Source organism: Dermochelys coriacea, chromosome 11, assembly GCF_009764565.3.
Source record: "Dermochelys coriacea isolate rDerCor1 chromosome 11, rDerCor1.pri.v4, whole genome shotgun sequence".
In the NCBI taxonomy this organism is placed as follows: Eukaryota; Metazoa; Chordata; order Testudines; family Dermochelyidae; genus Dermochelys; species Dermochelys coriacea.
In genome coordinates, this window is record NC_050078.2 from 66195496 (window position 1) to 66214133 (window position 18638).

An 18638-nucleotide genomic window follows, 5' to 3' on the forward strand; every position below is an offset into this window, starting at 1 on the left:
AATTTGTCATGTGGGTTGAGAGGTTAATTCAGTTAATTTTACAAAACAGAGTCCCCAATAATACATTGTGCTTACAGAGAGTCTGAACATTGTACAAAACTTGGCCTGGATCTGACTAATACTGGATCAGCCTCAGGACATTATTCTTCCAAGAGATCAGCAAGGGAAGGAAAAGGATTACAAGTTAATTGCAAACTTCCTGCTTGTATTACATTTTTCCATGGAATACAGTAGCTACATGGCATACTCTCCAACTCTACCCATTCTACCAGTCCAGTGCTGGTTACTCAGGGCTGGTACTGGGTACATTCATGAAATGTACTAGTTTCCCTGTGCACTCTGTCCACCCCCTCTGGCTTCCCCGTAGAGGTTTCCTATCCTCTCCACCCTTTCCCTGCTAGAACCATCCCTTCTCCTTTGTGGCCCCAGCTGCTGTGAGGCATTCGGAGGCACTCCTGCTCCCCGAGCACCCCAGTCCCACACCGTCTGAAGTGTACCTGTTTCTCTTTCACAAATGTTGGAGGGTATGGCATGGGTGGAATTGCAGTAGTCAGTGCTGGTGATGTGCTTTGTTTGTATTGCAGGTGATGGGAGTAGTAGGACCTTCCAGTGTTGCTGATGGATTACCCCTTCTTCATCTCAGCCCTTATCTCTCGCCACCTCTGCCCTTCAGCACAGCTGTTGTCCGGCTTGTAGCATTGCAGATACAGGTGTGCCTGCCCTGCCTGGTATCAGGCCCGTTTAGCTTATGGTTGAGACACCAACTCATAGGTGCTCTTTTTTCTGCAATAGCTGGGCAAAAACTGTGGAACAAACTGTCAGCTCGCCTCTGTAGGTCAAGGTTTGGAGCACCAGAACGGAGCTCAGGTCTTAATAAGCAGCCAGATCCTCAACCGGTGTCAACTGGCGAAACACCACTGATGTCAGTGGAGCTATGCTGAATTACACCAGCTGGGAATCAAGCTCTGTACTTTATGATTCCTCTCAGGATCTAGGAACCGAGCAGAAAGTCTTCTATTACCTTTTGTGAACAATCCTATCCTAGGTCGCCTCCATGCAGCCCCACCAAACTTAATGGGGCATCATTTACGTAATTGAGATTACTGAGTGGGATTTGGGCCCATTGAGCCAGTACCAAACTGGCGCTGTTTGTGCAAGCAATACATAGAAGAGAAAAAAGCCCAATGCACACCGATGGTTGGCCTTTAAACTGCTTATCAAATATCATCCTTGACTGTCCAGAATAGTGAACACACAGTGATCCCATTGGGAGGAATTTCATCAGTATATTCCTTTTCAGATCAGTGCCATTTGTTTACTATTTTGGACATGAATAGGTTTTTAAAATACATTTGCAGGTGACTATTCCATGTGCACTTGGACTCTGTCTGCTTCCTTATGCTTTATACCTTCGGGTTGGCATGAAAACAAAGGGAATAGAGAGCTACACAGGGGCAGAATGAAGGTGCATGTTTCCTGACCCTAATCTGTATTTCAGCGAATCAGAAGATACAATGACCTCATTCGGGAATATTGTGCCCGTGGACTAGCGCACCTGCAGAACAGACATTTCAGTTTATAATTAACCAATGAGTGGCACGTCCACCATCCAGTTGAGCGCTGGGACAGGTTTTTCAGAGTATGGGGGATGTTATGGGAAAGAGGGGTATAGAGTCAAGGCATCAAAGCACATCACAGTCCCGTTTACCATGGAACCGGAGATGGCATCCATAAGGTGAACATTGGCACTGATCAGTACAGAGACACTGCAGGCTTCTTCCTGGGCTGGGTGATTTGGTTCTTAAAAATATAAGAGCCACCTTTACCTTCTCTCAAATCTTTACCCCTGTTTAGAACCTAACTCCAAATGAATCTTTTTTTTTAATCAGTCTCGGATCTTTGCCTATGTGGTTATTTTTGTTTGCTTTTTTTTCCATTTTCACATGTTTTTCCTGGGTTTCAGAAGGGATCAAAACTGGAAATGCCATAATACTACCAGTATTTCCAGTAGGATCTGAAGTGGAACTGCTTGAAATCCCACAAGAAAAACCTCTTCTCCTGGGATTTCCACCCCAGTTTTGCAGACTCAGGTGGTTCTGCGTTTCAGTTTCAATTCACACTTAAGTATCTAAAAGTTTGGATGCTCTATCCAAGCTTTTGACCCTTCAGAGGTTTACCCAACATAAGTTTCTTTCACCGCCACTAAACTTCTTCTGCCTTGGACACAAACCTATTCAGGCTGAGGGGACATTTCATTCAGACTTGAATAACTGTCAAGATCCAAGTGTGGATTTCCTTGTTTTCAGGAAGGGAGGCCACCATAACATCAGGTTTTGTGGGTTAGTGAAGCAAAGTGAAGAGGCTGGGAAGTGAGGGTGAATCCTGGAGTATCCTCCACATTCAGCAAATGGGGAGATGTTGTTTTTGTCATTGGTATAACTCCCTCTGCTCTTTTTTTTCCAGGTAATTCGGGCTGGATTCTGATCTCATTTGTACCACTCTCGATTTGGAATAACAGCAAATTGACTCCAAATAGAGTGATCTAGATTTATAATGGTGTATTTGAGATCAGAATGCCCTTTATCACTTGATTATATTAAAAACAGGTGACATTTAGATGCTCTACTCCTATTCAGGCCTCCTCAGAGCTTGTAATTTTATCAGTCCATCACCTGCGTTATGCTATGTAAACAAAGCCTATGGGAATCATCATTCTCCACAGTGGTTTATATTTCTAATCTTCTGATGAAATCATTTAATCCTTTCTTATTATTACTGCACAGGCTTTGAAAGAAGATTTTCCCTTAAGCCATGTGATCTCCCCATTCACCAATCAGGAGAGAAGAGAAGGAATGCTTTTAAACCTACTGATTCCATTTGTGCTCACAGTAGGATCTGGAAGCAAAGGTCTGATGATTATTTAACAAAAAGAGTTCCCCTCTCCCAGACAACAAATATTTGCCTTTCCTACTGTTGTTGCTTCTTATTTGGTTTCCTCTTGGCATGGTTAGAACTCATTGGGGTGATGGAAGCGAGCTACAATGGGAGCTGTTGTTTCTCCTTTTTGTTTCAGCTGTGTCACAGAGCAGTGGTTCTCAAATGCACTCTTTAACATATGCGCTCCTCCTTTTGAAATCAGAGCAATGACAGAGTTCTGGACAAGACAAAATTCACCATAGTGTAAGATACAAAGCTACAGGGGCAGGAATTTGCCACTATTGGTTGCTGTTCACCCAGTTCCTTGCCAGTTGTCTGGGCCAAATCATGCTCTCACTCCCTATCTTCTTCTGTAGATTGTGGTCACTTTTAAGCACCTCCCTCAAATGTAGGCGTGACAGCAAAGAGTGAGGGGAAGAGACGAGGCTGAGTCATTACGCTCATAGGGTTTGGTGCTGCTACACAAGCGTGCATTTTGGGGATAGAATAACTTTGCCTTTGCTTACAGAAGGAGAAGCAACATAACAAGGTTGGGAATGGGCTTGGTTTGAGGAAAGTTCTGATTACATCACAGCTGGGACCTAAGGCTTTTGCATGGCTTTGAGAGGATATGGCCTGATCTATTTTATTTCTTTCCTTTGCCTGCCACCCGCTTCGATGGATCTTAGACAGTCCCTGGCTGGAGCAGCCTGAAGTCCTTCTGCTGCTCCAGACTGTTATTAACATCCTCCTGCCACCTCGGATCATCAGCACTTCCCGCAGCAAGAACTTCATGATGGAGAGCTCCCCTGCACATTGCTCCACCCCAGGGGATGCTGGGAAGGACCTGCGCAGGGAAGGGCTCGCAGAGTCCACCAGCCAAGCGGCTTACTTGGGTGAGTGAGCGCTTCCCTCACCCATCAATAGAGAGAAAAATTAAAAGGGAGCATTTAGGAAACCCCTGGGAAGGCAGAGAAAATCCTCACAGGCACAAGCTGACTGGAAGTTATGTTTGCCGTGCTGCCAGAAGGTGTCATTTCCAGCTGGAGTAGACACACCCACCCCAAAAACAGAAGTGTAGCCATGGCAGTGCATGCAGCAGGAGGGGCGGCGATCCCGTCCAAGCCCCTAGATACTTACTTGGGGCTACTGGCCTGTCCCATGCTTGGGCCACTGCAGTTGTGCGCTATTTTTAGTGTGTTATGTCTCCTCGAGCTGGAAATTATACCCCCGGCTGCAGTGAGGGCATACCCTGAGCTATTTACAGCTGCTTTAGCCACAGCCCTGAGCACTGAGTGGTGTGCATGCTGCACCAAGTTAGGAGTAGCTCTGGCAGGCATGGTCTTAGAGATACTTCACTGATTGATAGTTCCTCTCCTGCTCCGTTTGCTCTTGGGAGGGGTAATTGGCTGTTGAACTACGCTAGCACTCACACATTGCTCAGCTAGTCTGGGCAAACTTGCAGAGAGAGGTGGAGTCAAATCTGCCCCCACTTCCCCAACCTCATTTTGTTGGGGAAGGAGCAAGGAGACACATAGCCCTGCTTATTCTTCTGTGCCTGGGCCCAAGGTCTCTGTAGCCCGAGTGGGAGTGTAAGGGAGGTTCTTACTGCCCCGCTTGGGGATATACTCCCTATGTCACAATCTAGCCTTTAATAAGCAGCCTCATTTCCATCCTAAACCTTGTTCATTTGTAAATTACCTTTTCGATGGGTTGTGCTAATGGATTCTGATACTTGGCTTCTTGGATCCAAAATAACCTTTGGTGTATGGCTCTTGCAGCTGCAGTACTGGAAGGTCTCTCTTCGTAGCCCCATTAACAACCTCCTGACAGCAGTTACATGGCCATTCCCTCTGTGGGGTTGCACAGCCTAGATTTCTCTCCATGGTCCTTGATCAGAGACTGGAATCTATCCCCACTCTGGACTGGTTTTGAAAGAAGTAAATCCCCAGGAAGGGGAAAGAATCCTTTAGTGCGGTCTGGGAACTTTGGACTGGGTGGTATCTCACGGAGAAGCTAAAGGAACATAGCTGTACAGAAGGAAAATCTTCCAGTAACTCACTGGCAGAGCTGGGAACAGAACTCGTGCTTCCTGATGCCAAGTCCTGTGGCTCTAACCCCAAGATTGCCCTACTCCCTGGTAGGAGTTGGCAGCTGATGGTAAAGAAACTGGCCTAGGTGTGTGTGCACTCCACTGCTCGCTGCAAATACTCCAGCTGTTAAAGGCTGGAGTTAATGGCTCTGGCTCTGCAGCACTTTACACGTGCTGGCGTTTGTTCCCCTGCAGCCCTGAAGGTGATCCTCGTGTGCTTTGAGCGACAGCTTGGCAGCCAGTGGTACTGGCTGAGCCTGCAAGTCAAAGAAATGGCCCTGCGCAAGGTGGGAGGGCTGGCCCTCTGGGACTTCCTGGATTTTATTGTTCGTACCCGGATCCCTATCTTTGTGCTTCTGCGGCCCTTCATTCAGTGCAAGGTAACACCAGTTTTCACCCTAGTGTCAGCTGCTTCATTAGATAATATTTTTTAGGCAAGACACCCCATACTGTCTTGCAAGGAGAATGTGACACGGGCTTTGGGGGCAACCGCGGTCTTGGGGAGAAGAGTATTTTTGCATAGGAAATGACCCCTGACTCTGTGCTTTGTCTCGGAAGGATGGCTGGAGGCATTTCCAAGATCTTGGTTCTCTAGTAGATATGTGTACAGACCCTATTGCAGCTAAGGAGCATCCATTACAGTGGATTTTTAGGGGCCACTCAAAGAGTAAGTTATAATGATGGGAATTCTAATGCAGCAGATCCACAACACCCCATTGGTGCAGAATGGTACTCATCACCACCTCCTGAAATTCTCTTGGAATTTGGATAGGTTGATGATGATGTTGATGATGTAATAATGGATATTAGAGTAAACAAAAATTATCCATCAGCTCAACCTCCACCCTCCGGCTGGGTGATAGCTCTCTCAGGCAGACATACAAGCACAGTAAAGGAAGCCTTCAGCATTCCACAAGCCAGGAAGATTTCTCATGGGCCAGCATTCAAGGTGCTAACGGGAATCCTTACACACTGGGCAGGCATTTCACCTTGCATTGTTAGGGCCTTATCCCACAAGGCACTGAGCACCACCCCCTAACTTCAAAGGTAATTGCAGAAACTTCATCAACTCCTGCGATCAGAGCCTTAGAAAGGAGGTCACAAGTGGCCACTATTGAGGTGACTTTATATTAATTGGCTCAGCTTTGGGGCTAATGTTTGTAATAATGTCAGATTATTTTGCTTGCAGGTGTCAGTCTGTGTATGGAAAAATCCAAATGCTAGTCCCCCATAAACTCTGTCTTGCCAAATAATATGGTGAAGCCTGGGATTGGTAGAGAGATATCATAAACCAGCTATCCCCTCATGAATTAATCTTGCATGAGGGACCTTCTGCCACCAACTCAAAGGCCTGTCTAATTCCTGGATGGCCCAGTGACAGAATGAGAAACATTTTAAAAGTATTCAGTGGGACAGGCCAGAGGTCTTACACTTGCCCCCACTCTTTTCCCTGTCTCTTAGCAGTAACTATCAAGATCCATGGTGGTCACACACTGGAGATCTGTGAAGGAGTGAGCTGCAATTCCTAGATACCCTGGTGACAGGGTTAGTTCTCTGCCCTAGCCAATAAGAGTACGTCTTCACTGCAGAATTAGCCCGGATGATTGGCACCTGACTTAGCCTAGCTCGGGTGTGAGCAGCCATGCTGCACGGCACCACCAACATTGCTTTGTGGTCACTAAGACTTCTAGGGAACATCCCATGGTTCTTTGTGCTGCTGTGATTCTCTCCTAGTGGATTCTGGGAGAACTTGTCTGTCTGTTTTGGCACATGATGGAGAAATTATGGGAAGGTGCTGGATGACTGTTGGCACTCAAGTGGGTTAGCCTGCATACTCACTGCAAAGTGGATGGGTTACCTACCTTAGTGAAAGCAGAATCTGGGTTAAACCCGATAGCCCAGGATGGGCCAGTTAACCAGGTTGAAAGCACCAACCTCAGGTCTGAGTTTTTTGTGTGTGGATGGATTAGGGGCAATGCCCAAGTAAGAGCTTAGGCTAACTCTGCAATGAACACAAGCCCTGAGAAACAAGGTCACTAGGGGGTTGTGTGGGTCTAATGAACAGGATCTGGGATGGGTAGCATGATATATCAAGAGAAGATTTTTTTAAACAGGGTTGTTGGTTGGATCGGGGGGCGAACTTTGCACTGACTTTATCTGACGGGAATCGCCTTCCCACTTTGTTTTGGCTTTGAGCCATAAGCCAACACAGCTCTTGATAATGGACAGGCAATTGGTGTGCCCAGGCTGCTACTACTTATGCTGACATGTATAGATGGAGTCCCCATCATTGGAAGCCTTTAAAAACAAGTTGGACAAACACCTGTCAGGGATGGTCTACTTGGTCCTGCCACAGCGCAGGGGTGTGAACTTGATGACCTCTTGAGGTCCCTTCCAGCCCCACCTTTCTATGATTGTAAGCTCTTTGAGGCAGGGACTGTCTCTTATTGTGTGTAAATGTATTGCTTAGCACAAGGAAGCCCTGATTCCTACCTACTGTTATATTAATAGCAACAGTGACTGGTTTCAATGTACATTGAATCAGATAAGCATACAGTATTCCAAAAAGCTGAGAAAAAACCTACATGTTTGGTTGTGTTTTCACATGCACCTACAAAGCTCATCCCTAGTTAGTTAACATTTCTCTGCTTGTTGCTGTATCAACTTCTTACATACAAGGACAAAAATCCTCAGCCTGTAGGTGTACAAGCAGCCAAGGGATTCTGATGCCAGAGCACTCACGAGCTAGTTGGAAAGGGACAGAGTGTTTCTCTGTGATGTTGGAGAGTTCTTTTGCTAACAGGGGTTGTTATGACTCTCTGTCAGCTGCTGGCCCAACCCGCAGAGAATCATGAGGAGATGACTGCCCGGCAACATATCGCTGACCAGCTAGAGAGGCGCTTCATACCACGCCCTCTGTGCAAGAGCTCCCTCATCACAGAATTCAACAGCGAGCTCAAAATCCTGAAGGAGGCAGTGCACAGTGGGTCAGGTAAGGCTGTTCTGGGTGGGGGAGGATGCTCGCACACGGAGGAAAGAGGGTTTCTTACCCCTCTGTGTGGGTACGCATGGCAAGAGTCAATAGTTTTGCCCATAGTATAGCACTCTGTGTGTGAAACTAGATTTAATATATGGAAACTTAAATGCATAGAAATGTGCAGCTCTCCCTTCTATTGCAAATACATGGAATTTACAAAAACAGAAATGCACTGCATGGAACTGTTCTGACTGCTTCATCCTCTATTCTGGGGTGCACTGGGGTACAACAGCAACCCACAGCAACAGGTGCTTTATGCATGGTAATTTATTATGTTTTTAAAGTGAGTTTTGTGCTTGCAAAAGGTGCTGGCCTGGCGGCCCTGGAGACTGAAGCCCCTTCTTTATGAAAAGACGAGGTACAGCATATAAAGTTCCCCTGCGCTGCCTCGTTAATGTGCCGCAACGCACTGAGGGCGACAGGGTTGGTTTTCATGCCCTGTCAATCACTGCACCGTCAGCTGAGACAGCCAACAAAAGTGCAGATTATGGCCAGTTGTAATGCGCAGCCTTGTTACATTCGCTTCTCCATTAACTAAACTAAGAACACCATCTCACTTCTCATATGCCTACACGCAGCTGTCGGGTGGTAACCTCTTTCAGTCACTACTGACCAAAGTGCACTGTAACCAAGGCTGTAGAGGTGAAAGTAGTTTTTTAAGTCTAGATAGTCTCAGCTCCCCTCTTTTAGAATTAGCTACTTGTTTATCAGCAGCAGATATTTATTTTCTTTCTTCATTGTGAAAGGACAACTGAACATTTTTTGGCCCAAATCTATGCCCTTGAAATCAACAAGAAAACTCCTGACCATTCATGAAGTGGCCACTTCTGCAAACTTTCTCCTTTGCTGTGTACATTTGCTGCCACTAGAGAGCAGTCATTACTTCCAGACTGTGGGAAACTTTATATCGAGTACTTTGTTCTTAGAAAGAAAGTATCTCTACTTGTTTTGCCCCATAATAATGTGCCTTGTTTGCTAAACGTCACAGAGGGGCAGTGGATGTGGCAGTATGGCTCAGGAAGAAAATCAGAGAACATAAGAAATCTTTGCAGTGACAATGGTTTCTTACAGGTTAGCTGAGCTAGTACACTTGTATTGATCTGGTGTCAAGTAAGCACAAGCAGTGCTAGAGTTCTCTTTCACAGCTGCTGCAGAAGACCATTCGGCCCTCTGACTTTCCCACTTCTCTCACCTTTCCCATAAACCCAGGCTGAAGAAGATGCCCTCGCCCTACTGGGAACAATATTTCTTTCAGCCTTGGAACTGACTCGGCTTTGTTTTCTCCACTCTGTGCAGCCTACCAAGGGAAGACCTCCATCAGCACCGTGGGCACTTCCACTTCAGCGTACCGCCTCAGCCTCGCTACCATGTCCCGCTCCAACACAGGCACCGGCACTGTCTGGGAGCAGGACAGCGAGCCTTCACATCAGGCTTCGCAGGACACTCTGAGCCGCACAGATGAGGAGGATGAAGAAAGTATGTGGCTGCCGGGGCAGGATCAGAGTACAGTTGCAGCTGAGAAGGCATTTAGCTAAACAGTCCCCTCTTTGGCCTGAATCCTGCTACTAGGCAGGAGCAATTTGGTGGCTGTGTAGCAGGCATCACATTGCAGCAGTATCAGCTTGCTGTGCACTTTCTGCTCATCTCTGAACCACAGGCTTCTATGCGTACCCATACCTGCACTGTGTGTGCTCAAGCCATGGCTAGTGTCTATGCTGGTTGGGATGTCAGACCCACAAGCATTTGTGCGCATTTTGTAATACATTAGCTGATCAACAGAGGACATCAAACCTTAAGACTTCTGTCAGCCAATACTCCTCTCCTTTATACCCAGTGATAGAGGCAGAAAAGGTTCTGAGTTGTATGAAACATCCTGGTGTCTCTTTGCAGAGAGGGTTTAGTTTTTTATAGTTTGTGTGGATTTGCACAGTCTGAGTTTCACTTTGAGTTTGAAGGGAAGCTCATTGAAACCACTGAGTTTGCCTGAATTAAGTTTTGATATCAGAAACATCCAAGAAGCTCCTGGCTTCTTTCAAAACCATCAGCCAGGAGCCCCTGTCATCTCTATCCAGGAGGCTTGGGCTTCCCACTCATATAGCTTTATTGTCTTCTGGTGGTACAGAGGTTGTCCTAATGGCTTGAAACCTTGCCACTCACCTTTGGTGCTTGGGGACAACTGCCTATTCCCAGAAAACATCAGACATGAGAGAGGCAATGGACCTAGAATATGAAAAAGTGTATGGAGATGATGTCCCTAACAGAGAGAGTGCTCCTCCTGAAACTTGATGCATATAGATTTATTACAAAACATTGCACAGCTTGTGTCCTGGTTTCTATACACTGTAGTTGGTGACCATGATATCTTCTGGTGACAGTCTTCGATTCATTACAAATGACTGCCAGCTGTGATGAATAGACATCTTCTTGTTTGCCTAGGCCAGTAAAGATTCTAGCACCAGCACGTCCCACCCCAGTCTGATTTAAAGCTGGCTGACATGCCAAAAGAAGCATGAGAGAGCCACCAAAATAACCCAAAGAAATGAACCTAAATTCTCCAGGGAAAATTAATTCTAAAAAAGAAGCTATTGAGGCAATTTAGTTAATGGCATGTCGGAGGAACAACATGCAGAATGAACCTTTCCATAAGTAGTATTTAAACTACTGGTGTTGGGTTGATAATACTAGCAGGTCAAAAGTGCTCATTTGATTAAAAGAATCCTCCAATGTTATAGGAGAGTTATTGTGTTTGTGTTACAAATACACAGACATTTTTTTATCAAATAAATGTGGCAGCGTTGGTATAGCATTCAAATTCACATTATTAAATGCAGAAAAACTTCCACATCTTGGTATTCATAAGAAGAAATTAAAACTTCAGCAGCTTTCAGGTTCCCTTGGGATGTAACTGAAAATATAGGTAGTATTGGATTTATTTTTGAATGATGCATGCCCTCTTTAAATGCAACTACAATATAAATACGCAATATTTTTTTCTAGAAACAGGAATTTATCAGAATAAATTCACCCACAGATTATCCCAACATATCAAAATTAGAGCTAATTGGTAAAAAATGAGGGGGAGGCCTAGAAATATTACATGAAAAATTCTCCAGTTTTTATTTTGAAATGTAAAAAAAAATTAAAATATGGAAAAATTTCAATGAATTTGTCCTCTGTTTTCCGAGTAGGTATAGAGTTGGTCAGGTTTTTTAATTTCAAAATTTTGTTGAAAATTTCAACCAGCTCTAATCAAAATTAAACCTATGTGACAGACTTATTTTGTGCAAGTTCACCCATATTTTTGTGAATATAAGATCAGCGTTTTGAGAAAATACTGCATTTTGCAATTTAGACACTGTTGCATCTGTACATCTCTTCCTCTTTCCTTTAATCTTTTAATAAGTTGATTTTTCTGGATCTTGAAATGTATTAATCTTTTATGAGCAAAATGTCCAGTTATAGTTTTCATTCTCAAGAGGCTTCATATTTTGTTGGATAACTTAAAAATAATAATTGTACTGTGGTAGCACCTAAACACCCTGAACTCATTGTCCGAAACAATGTACAAATATATAACAGAGAGAGGGTCCCTTCTCCAAAGGGCCTGCAGTCTAAAGCCCTGAGCTTGCAAACATTTATGCACATGTTTTACTTTACTATGGCTACTTGAGGTAAAAAAGTTAAGCAGATGCACACATTTGCTGTGTTGGACCTGAGTGACTTAGAGAGTTCTCAGAGTAGCAGCCGTGTTAGTCTGTATTCGCAAAAAGAAAAGGAGTACTTGTGGCACTTTAGAGACTAACAAATTTATTTGAGCATAAGCTTTCGTGAGCTACAGCTCACTTCATCGGATGTCCGATGAAGTGAGCTGTAGCTCACGAAAGCTTATGCTCTAATAAATTTGTTAGTCTCTAAGGTGCCACAAGTACTCCTTTTCTTTTAGAGAGTTCTCTGTGCACTAGGCATGAACATGGGACGGGATCTGGAATTAGTTGGAAACTTTTAAATATGTCATTGGTGTTTCGGATGAATTTTTTTTTTTGGTCTCTTTCCCATGTCCTTTCTAGATGACTCAGTGAGCATGCCCAGTGTGGTAAGTGAACAGGAAACCTACCTTATGAGCGCCATTGGGAGGCGGCGGTTCTCCAGCCATATCTCCAGCATGTCTGCACCTCAGGCTGAGGTGGGCATGTTACCCAGCCAAAGGTAACAACATGTGCTTTTCTCCTTTCCCACTCTGTTCTCCAGAGCAGACATTCCAAAGGTATATTGTGTGTAACTCAGACACAGCAGCAGGGTGAGGGTGGTAAATTCAGCACCCCAGTACTAAAAGGCTAATCATCTACCTGCAGTGCTTGCTCATTCGAGTAATCCCATTAATGTCAGTGCAAATACTTTCCGCAGGTTAGAACATAACAATTCTTCAATACAATTTATAATGTGAGAACCACATTTCATTGTTAGAAACATTTCCGTGAGAAACTGACAGTATCTTTATTGTTTCTCTGCTAATGCCATGCCTGTTCATGTGGTGGATTTCAAAGGTGTAGGCATGATTTCAGGGTGCAGAGTACATTTAGAAGTTTCATTCTAAGCCAGTGTCCTGCATACAGCACTTAAAATGAGTAGGGAGAAATCCCAAGGTGCTGGGAAAGTTTCTTCAGTACAATCTCAACCCCAAGTCAGAACAAAAATTAGTTTTCCTCTGGACATTAGCTAATGGCAGAAAGAGAAGTGGGATTATTCTAAACCAGAAACTTCTCTGTCTATTAGAGCTAATCTTGGATGCCTCTTTTTAGAGTGAGAGAGAAAGAGAGAGAGAGGATTTGGGTATTGGACATTGCACTCATTAGTCAGATGTGTGACATAGAAGCCGATGAACAAGAGTTTTTCCAATTAAATTCTGTTATTTTTCATTAAACAATGTTTATTTTTTATTTATATGTGACATAGATTTGCAAAGTGCTCTGATAAAAGGTCAATGTATAGATCCATCTATGTCATTTTTTATAAACCTTGAAAATGTGAATTCTGCGTTATCTTATGACTGGCCATTGTCCCTTTGCCCTTTGTTTGTAATTCAGTTAGAAATTCCTCAGTGTGTGGAGCATGTAACAACTAAAAGGAACAGCTATATTATATACCAGCAAAGATAAGGGAAGTAATTGCTGAACTAGAAGCCACTCAAATTTTATCAGAGTTTGTGTAAAGGGTACTTGTGAGCAGGGCCATCCCTACCCATACGCAAAGTACGCAGCTGTGTAGGCCACCAGGAAATTTGGGGCACCACATTGCCCTGCACAGCTGTGTGCTACTCCAACCCCTGCTCCACCTCTTCCCCATGGCCCCCACCCCTGCTCCACCCCTGCCCCACTTCCACTCCTCCCCTTCCCCAATGCCCCCGCCTCTGCTCCGCCCCAGCCCCGTCCCCACTCCCCTGAGGGGTCAGGGCCTGCACTCACCGGCGGCAGGAAGTGCAGCGACCTGGCCTCAGCCACACCACCAGTGAGTGCTGTGGGGCGGTTCCCCCGTGCCTCCCAAGCCAGCTATTGCCCCCCCGTGGAGACCTGGGTCCAGCCCCTCCCCCCCCCGAGAGGCACCCCCTCCCCCATTGGGGGGGCTGCATAGGGCCCCAGAATGGTTAGGGATGACCCTGCTTGTGAGGACACCTTTAAACTCATTTCATTCCATTTTCTTAGTGTCTTTAAAATAAGTATATTTTACTGTAAATTTTTTCCTGAGGGCTGTGGTGCTTTTTAATTGGTGATGCTGAGAAAAATAATGTAGTTTAATTGCAATATAGATTTGGACTCTTAGCTTTTTAAGCATGAAATCTAATGTTTAAGGTAGATACTTCATTGGCCCAGCAAACATAATCCTTGTTCTCAACTGCATACCCATTTTAGTCATGGATGAGCAATGGTCTCTGGAATTTTTTGAGTATATTACACATGTAAACTAATGCATGAATATGTATAGAAATATTAATGGTTTCCTGCTGGTAATCTACCAGACCTCTTTCTATCTTTCATATTTCACATATGAGTGAACAGGATGGAATACTGCTGGTTGCTCCTGCTTGATGGGGGAAGTAGGCAGCTGTTGAGGCAGTGTGATTGGCTACAGATTTGCCAGTATACATTCCAGCTGTTTACTTACAGTTTCATTACAATGCAAGATCATGCTTTCCAGCAGTTTGGCCTTTTAATGGCATCAGAACTAGAATGTTGTTCTACAGCTCATGTTAAATTGATTAGCGCTTCAAGGAGAAGCCTGAATAAGTGAACTTATGGGGTGGTTGTAGGGGAAAGATCTTAAATGAAACTGGAAGTAAATAGAATACAATCAAAGGAAATACAGGCAGAAAAACGGTTTGAAAACTTTCTAAACCCCATCATCCCCACCCCTTATTTGCACTAGAATCACACCTCAATGAGGTTCTTAGCTCATGCAATGTATTGTATAGCTTTGGAGGTCTCCATGTATCATAGCCTCCATTTGTAAATTGCTCCTTTTATCCAGAATTTGATCAGATGTTCCTCTTTCAACGCCTTGAGTCATATGTTCTGATGAACCAGTGCAAGACCAAATGATTTTACCGTCCTCCTTTTCCTTTCTTATTCCGTGGATATTTTTTTTCTTGAAAACAGAGACAATTGCATGCTTTTTGCATTTTCTTTCCCTAAATGCTTCATCTCCCTGCCCCTCCTGCAGTGAACCTAATGTCCTCGATGACTCCCAGGGCCTGGCCGCTGAGGGCAGCCTCTCTAGGTACAGTGTCAACACTACCTATCTGTCAGTGTCTGTGCTGGGAAATAATCAGTTCCCTATATCCTCTGTCTCTCTCTCTTCCTCCTTTGTCTCTCTTTCCATGTCTGTCTCTTGTTGTTCATCGATACTCAGGCCTGCAAGTCAAAGGTGTAGTAACCCGACTTCAGTTTTCAGCGTTGATTGCCAACAGCTTTTAATTCCTAACAACTGTGAGGGAATTAAAAAAGGAAAAATCTAGCCAAGCCAAAATATTTGTCTGCCTGTTGTGGATTCCATTGCTAGCTATTGCTCTGAAGACATAAGAAAGAAGCATTATTATCACCACCTTATTAAATGTAACCTTTTATGAGCACCAGTTTGGGGACCTCCTTTTAAAAAAAATCCGTCCTTATATTAATCTCATATCACCATCAAGAAACACTTTAATCATTATTATTTTCTTTAGCATTCATTAATAATACTAATCCTGATAAGCCATGTTAAATACAGTTCCCTATGAATGCCTTTATAGGAATCCCCACTTATTACAAAGTGTTATCATTCTACAAACACTAGCCTTCGAGTTTTCAGGCAAATGCTATTAACAAACAGTGTTATTACTGTGCCTTTAAAATACTTAGGTTGTAAGATTTTAAAAGGAGGACTGCACCTTTAACAGTCAGCTCAGCCATGTTAATCATTCTTCCTGGTGTACTACTATGGTCATACCTCTCAACTGATCCTCATGAGGTGGGGAAGTTCTCACTCATCACAAGCTCCTTATTTCATTCTCGGAGAGCATTCCCACATTCTGGGAGAATACAGTCTGCTCCCTGAAATATACCACATCACTCTGTTATTTTATCACTCTTGCCTAAAGATGAGGATGTGTTGAGAGGTATTCTTGTGAATTAATTTTGTTTTGTTTGAGATTTCTCCAGTTTTATTTTAATATTGAAAAATGGAAAATGAAGTCAGTTGTTGGATGTGTCATTGAGATCAATCCCATGATTCATGGTGTCACTTGTGTTTGTGTGCCCTGCCTTGATCAGTCTCTGATTGGTGGTAATGTGGAAGGTGTTGTAAAAAAAAAAAGACATATGTCCTTTGGCCGTGGCAGGGATGTTACTGTATAGCAAAATGTATTATTCTGTGCAAAGAAGATCATTAAGAACCCGGTCTTCTTGAGAGTCAACTGAGCAATAGTTCAGAAGCCTAGAAAAAAACAAACAAAAATTTCTTTATAGAGGAAGTTAAATGCATTCACTTTATTAGTGTGAAAACCTGATTACCTTTGGCGGATGACCTGCAGATTGACTCACATCCTAATGTTGATCCTGAAATGAGAGTCAGGCTACTCAGCAACTCTTGGTGACAAATCCTGGAGTTTTATAACAGCCGAGCCAGCTGACAAGATCAATGTCAAAACAATTCATGTTGATCTGTGAAGTCTAAACATATGCACAATGAGTTCCGTTCGTTACTAACGCGTCAACCTTTGCCCAGAACAGGACTTTGTATCTCCTGTATTGTTCTGTGTTACAGAGTTTCAGTAAAGGAGATCAGTTGCATGTTCGGTGAGGTAGATTTCTACAGAGAGACTCTTTCTGATGGGGTTTGTTATTTTTTGAAGACATAGTCATAGACTTCTTTGTTTTAAAAAAATGACACTTTTATTCCGCAGAACCTTAAAAGAGACTCAAGATAATTAACCTGATCTCTGTGAAAAGGCTACAATTATAGTTCTATGTAAGATGAAAAAAAGTAACATTTTAGCTGTATTGTGTGTATTTAAAAGTGCAAATTGCATTCCTTCTGTAAAGGAACAAAGCAATAGAACAGACAGATAGTACAGCCGCTTATTGAGATCACTGTTGTAGCAGAGGATAAATACATTCTTCTATTCAGGAACACTAGTTTAAATAAAACAGGCCAAGATTTTTCTTTAGATATCTTTGATCATCACTAGAGCACAGGAATAAAAACTGCTTAGGATAGCATAATGAATTCAGAAGCTGATATTTAGTCACAATTGATGGAATGAAACAAACAAAGAATAGAACATTATGGAAACCAGGAATTTTAAATAAATCAAAAGAACAATAATAAATAAAGACAACACTAAAATATTTTTTGTGCTTGTACCAATTAGAGTTACATAGGTAAATAGCAATGAACACAGGAAGAGAATAACATTCAAATTCCCAAGATTATGCAGAAAAGGTGTGTGTAGGGGGGGAACTCTTTTATTTAGCATCATGATTTGTTGAGCTTATAACTTGAAAAAAGGTAGAAGATTTTCCCAAAGCACAAGAAAAAAGAGAATAAGAACTTTCTATCACTGAAAGCTGATGCACAAAAAAATTCCATTTCAACATTTCTAATTATGCTTGTTTTAAATTATTCATGATTAATAAGGAAAACTAGAGCAAATTAATATCAACAGGGCAAGCGTGGAGGAAATTTGACAGTCTGTTGAAATCCCAGGCCTTGAGAAGTTCAGCAGGTGCATTCTGGATGTTATCTGAAGGTCTGGCAGCCACTAAAGTGCATTTAATATAGTTTAACAACTACAGTACTTGCTTGCTTTTTCTGGTTTTTGTTCTCCTCCCCTCCCTTCCCCCCCCCCCCACACTTTTATTTGTTGCATTATTTCTTGTTATTTGTGAAAATAACTTATCATAAACGCCAACCAGACAATGCTTATTCCAGTATGTCCTGTGTGGTATGAATTTTACACTGGCCTGACATTTGTTGTACGGTTGGCAATAATTTTTCATGAATAGCTTGTTTGTTTGTTTATTTGTTTGTCTGTCTCTGTGCTAACCATGTAACATGATTATGGGGACATGGCACCTTGTCATAGGTACCCAGTAAAGCACTCTTGATAGACAGGAAAGTTTACAAGTGTGTTCTGTTCCAACAAATCAGGTTTATGTGTTCCGACAAAAATCCTCTAGTAGATGCCAGGTTCACAGGAGAAGTAGAATAAACTATGTCTTGTGAAAATGGCATTGGATTTGATTCAGAGCAGTTCAGTAGCGTCTCCACAAACTGACCTCCCAAATATAATGATTGCTCCAAACCAAGAACAAAGCAACAGTGCACTCTTGGTCCTGTTTACTAGACAAATGAAAGGCAGAAAAGAAGGGGAGGATACTTATGGAGTCAACAGACCCTTTGGAACTAATTTTCACTGCAACCAGATTGTTGTTGCTGTTCTGGAGGAGGAAAAAACAACCATAATGGAATCATAACTATTTCAGGAAATTCAGTCATTCATCTTACACTTGCACTCTTTCTCTCTCTCTCTCAAAATGTGGGGTGAATCTGAGTATATAGAAAAGTAAAAAGGACAGGGCAGGGCCCTGTGCAGGTTTTCCTGCCAAATTCCACTGTTAGCACTCCCCCACCTTTTACCTCCAGTCTGCCGTTCACGCTCATAAGATCACTCTGAATTATGCCAATTCGTGTGATGGCATAATTCTGTCCATGAGAACACTAAACTCATTTCACATCTGATGTAAGTGACACTTAAACCCAGGCCAACAGAGAGGAAAAGCAACCGAATCCAACCTTTCTGTCACTCATCTCTTTGTTTGTCTTTAATACACAGATTAGTCCATGGGAATCATTTTTTCCTTATGTCTAACATACATGTAGTATGGTAACATCACACTCACAAGTATAATGAATTATCTTTACCTAATGAGTTTTTCAAGGTGTTTTCGTTATGTTTGCTTTTTGACATGCCTGTTCCATTGCTGTAATAGATTATTTACATCAGTGGTTCTCAAACTATTGTACTGATGACCCCTTTCACATAGCAAACCTCTAAGTGCG

At 43.1% G+C, this 18638-nt stretch overlaps 1 protein-coding gene across 14 annotated transcripts in view; it reads left to right on the top strand.

The window, feature by feature from the left end:
• UNC80 (unc-80 homolog, NALCN channel complex subunit) overlaps positions 1-18638 on the top strand; it is a 192360-nt gene that overhangs the window by 160313 nt on the left and 13409 nt on the right. For 11 of the 14 annotated variants that reach the window (XM_038421372.2, XM_038421373.2, XM_038421384.2 and 8 more), the window contains 8 exons: positions 585-710; positions 2784-2907; positions 3606-3812; positions 5204-5388; positions 7835-8000; positions 9342-9521; positions 12113-12251; positions 14760-14816. In XM_038421372.2, the coding sequence (XP_038277300.1) occupies positions 585-710; positions 2784-2907; positions 3606-3812; positions 5204-5388; positions 7835-8000; positions 9342-9521; positions 12113-12251; positions 14760-14816 (1184 nt within the window). Of the gene's footprint in view, positions 1-584; positions 711-2783; positions 2908-3605; positions 3813-5203; positions 5389-7834; positions 8001-9341; positions 9522-12112; positions 12252-14759; positions 14817-18638 lie in introns of those variants that run through there. The other 3 variants (XM_038421379.2, XM_038421387.2, XM_043505689.1) reach the window with 2 other exon arrangements.